The sequence below is a fragment of the Mastomys coucha genome, unplaced genomic scaffold (assembly GCF_008632895.1).
Source record: "Mastomys coucha isolate ucsf_1 unplaced genomic scaffold, UCSF_Mcou_1 pScaffold5, whole genome shotgun sequence".
NCBI lineage: Eukaryota > Metazoa > Chordata > Mammalia > Rodentia > Muridae > Mastomys > Mastomys coucha.
The window spans coordinates 75,888,302-75,891,482 of record NW_022196911.1 but is presented as its reverse complement, the minus strand read 5'-3'; the positions used below and the strand labels follow the sequence as shown (position 1 = coordinate 75,891,482).

General features: G+C 43.3%; 1 protein-coding gene across 1 annotated transcript in view; it reads left to right on the top strand.

The window, feature by feature from the left end:
* The window catches only part of Tefm (transcription elongation factor, mitochondrial), a 5,706-nt gene that overhangs the window by 1,608 nt on the left and 917 nt on the right, over positions 1 to 3,181 (top strand). Inside the window, exons 2-3 of the mRNA XM_031353694.1 lie at positions 246 to 706; positions 2,551 to 2,700. Of these exons, the coding sequence (XP_031209554.1) occupies positions 246 to 706; positions 2,551 to 2,700 (611 nt within the window). The remainder of the gene's footprint in view (positions 1 to 245; positions 707 to 2,550; positions 2,701 to 3,181) is intronic.

The following is a 3,181-nucleotide window of genomic DNA, read 5'->3' as shown; positions in this document are numbered from 1 at the left end:
CTCTGTGCAGTCCTGGCTGTTCTGGAACTCACCTGTAGACCAGGCTGTTCTTGAACTCAGAGATCCTTCTGCTTGTGCCTTCCCAGTGATGGGATTAAAGGTGTGCACAACTACAACCAGCTCTACACTCCTTTTAAAAAGAATTCTCTGTATGATAATGTGGTTTGTGTGCAAGCCTGTCTAGCTACACAAGCTTGGGAATTAGCCCTCAAAGGAGAATATTCTAATTTAAACTTCCCTTTTAGGGAGGAGGAGATGGTTTCCAGTCCCAGAGTACTCTTCCCTGCCTCCAGTCCTAAATAACATCTGCTCTTGGAGAAAATCCACTGCACCTGAGAAACTTGTTGCCAGTATTGCTGCCTGTGACACAGATGGAAAGGAATCCAGGAGTGCACTGGACAGGCTCTTCTCCCCGGAGCAGCAGGCTTCTATCTTACAAGTGTTGAATACAGCTTCTGGTAAAGAACTGGAAGCTTTCAGGCTGCTTCGAGGAAGAAAGTCCGTCAATATTGTAGAACACAGAAAGAAGTTTGGACCATTTCAGAGTTTGGAGAATTTGATAGGCGTGCCCTTGATCCAATATAAAACTGCGGTTGAAGTCTGTAACTCCATTCTCTGTCCAGAGAATAAACGGAGAAAAAAGTCACAGGAACAGTGGCTGCTGAGAAAGTTCATCAAGCCAGGTGTAGAGAAAGAGAGACTTAAGGTACATTCTCCCCCTGACCAGCTACCCTTTGAGAACTTACTCTGGAAAGCACTGTTCCCAGTAGTGGGTGAGAGATGAGGTTTTTGTTTTATTTCTAATTTTATGTGTGTGTGTGTGTGTGTGTGTGTGTGTGTGTGTTTGTGTGTGTGTGTGGACACTCACAGTCAGAGAGGAAAGCTTTCAAGAGTCAGTTCTTTTCCTTATGCTGTGTGTGTTCTTGTTAGGCTTGGTTGCAGAACTCCAGCCTTCTGATTCATCTCACCAGCCCAAAATAAGATCCTTTAGGTTTAGTTGGGAATCTGGATACACTCATATTACTGGGTGATTGTTGCACAAAATGAAAGTTACTGATAACTAGCAGGTGACTGGAGGGAATGCTGTGAGGAAGGATTTGGGGAAAGCTTGCTGAAAGCTCAACTTGGAAGAGAGAAATTAGGCTGGCGGGAAAGAGATGGCTTTCTGGAATGATGAAGTATGTCTACACAAGGCTTAGTTTTTATTATAATCATTTTAGTCATTATTGTCATTGTGTATGTGTGTGGGTGCCCGTTGCCTGATAGATAGAACTCAGGTTGTCAGCCTTGGTGGCATGTACCTTTACCAGCTGAGCATCTCATTTTTAAAGTTTTTGGTTTTCTCTGTGTAGCCCTGGCTGTCCTGGAACTTGGTTTGTAGACCAGGCTGCCCTTGAACTTAGAAACCCACCTGCCTCTGCTGTCTGAGTGCTGGAGTCAATGGAGTGGTGGAGTGGAAAGTTCCTGCTGAGCTTTCTAACTGACCCCTATTTTTAATTTTTTTTTGGTTTTTCGAGACAGGGTTTCTCTGTGTAGCCTTGGCTGTCCTGAAACTCACTCTGTAGACCAGGCTGTCCTGGAACTTAGAAATCCATTTGCCTCTGCCTCCCAAGTGCTGGGATTAAAGGTGTGTGCTGCCGCCGCCACCGCTGCCGCCGCCACCACCACCACCACCCCAAAAACAGTTTTAATAATAAATAAATAAATAAGTAAATAAATAAAGCCAGGCATGACAGTTCACACCTTTAATCCCAGAACAAGGAAGACAGAGACTGATGGATCCCTGTGAGTTTTGAGGCCAGCCTGATCTTCAGGACAGTCAGGACTATTATACTGCAAAACCCTGTCTTGAAAAACCAAGAAAAAAATAGAAATAAAAATAAAAAAAAGAAAAGATACATAAATAAAAAAGTGGTTTAGTAGTAACGTTCATGCACAGTAAATCAGAAGGTCCTTATTTTCAGATGTTGCTCTGCCTTTTCCATTATGTCTATTTACTTCTGTGTGTTTGCAACGTGTGAGCACACCAGCGTATGTGTGCGGGACGTCAGGATAATATGAATTCAGTTCTTCCTTCCCCCACTCGGATCCCAGGGATTAAACTCAGGTCTTTGACTTGGTGGGAAGGAGCAAAGTGTCTTTGCTTTCTGTTGATGTGATAAAAGATAATGACCAAAAGCAGCTTGGGGAGGAAAAAAAAAAGTTCATTTTAAAGGTCACAATCAGTCAAGGGGGCAAAAGCAGGATGGACGGACACACACACACACGCGCGCGAGCTGAATGGTTGTTGGCAGAGAGAGGGAGATCCAGGACAGCCAGACCACCCAGAACCTTGGTCTCAAACCCCACCCTCCAAAAGGCTTGCTTTTAAAATACTTCTTGAAAGATAGTGAGAAACAGATATAATTTTTTGTTTTTCCCTAAAGACTGGCCACCACACCCATCTTGTAAATAAACTTTGATCACCTAAACTTGTTGGGCATTTTGACTTTGTAGGTTTATAGTTGTAAGACATCTACACTTGTAATCAAATCAGCTCTTTTCCCTCAGGCAGTTAATAGTATCGTATCTGTTGTTTTTGGTACTCGAAGAATTGCGTGGGCTCACCTTGACCGGAGACGGACAGTGCTGGACTGGCAGCAGGCTGAGTGCTGGAAATTAACTAACAAAATATATCCAACATCCTTTTATCTGGAAGAGGTGAGGCATTGGTTGTTCCCTGTTCCTTGTTTTCTGTCTTGTGCATTCCTGCTTGGTTCCTTGTACAGTTCAGTCTGGCAGTTCTAAAAGGGATGTAAAAAAATAGTGAAGCTGGGTCTTTGGGGTTTGAGGCACCCTTTACTCCTAAAGAATATTAAATGTAATATTCTTTATGTTATAATATTTGCTTAAAAAATGTAGAAACCTTGTATTTATTTATTTATTTATTTATTTATTTATTTTTGTTTTTTCGAGACAGGGTTTCTCTGTGTAGCCCTGGCTGTCCTGGAACTCACTCTGTAGACCAAGCTGGCCTCAAACTCAGAAATCCACCTGTCTCTGCCTCCCAAGTGCTGGGATTAAAGGCGTGTGCCACCATTGGCCGGCAAAACCTTGTCTTTAAATGCAATCTTTTGGCCAGGCAGTGGTGGCGCATGCCTTTAATCCCAGCACTTGGGAGGCAGAGGCAGATGGATTTCTG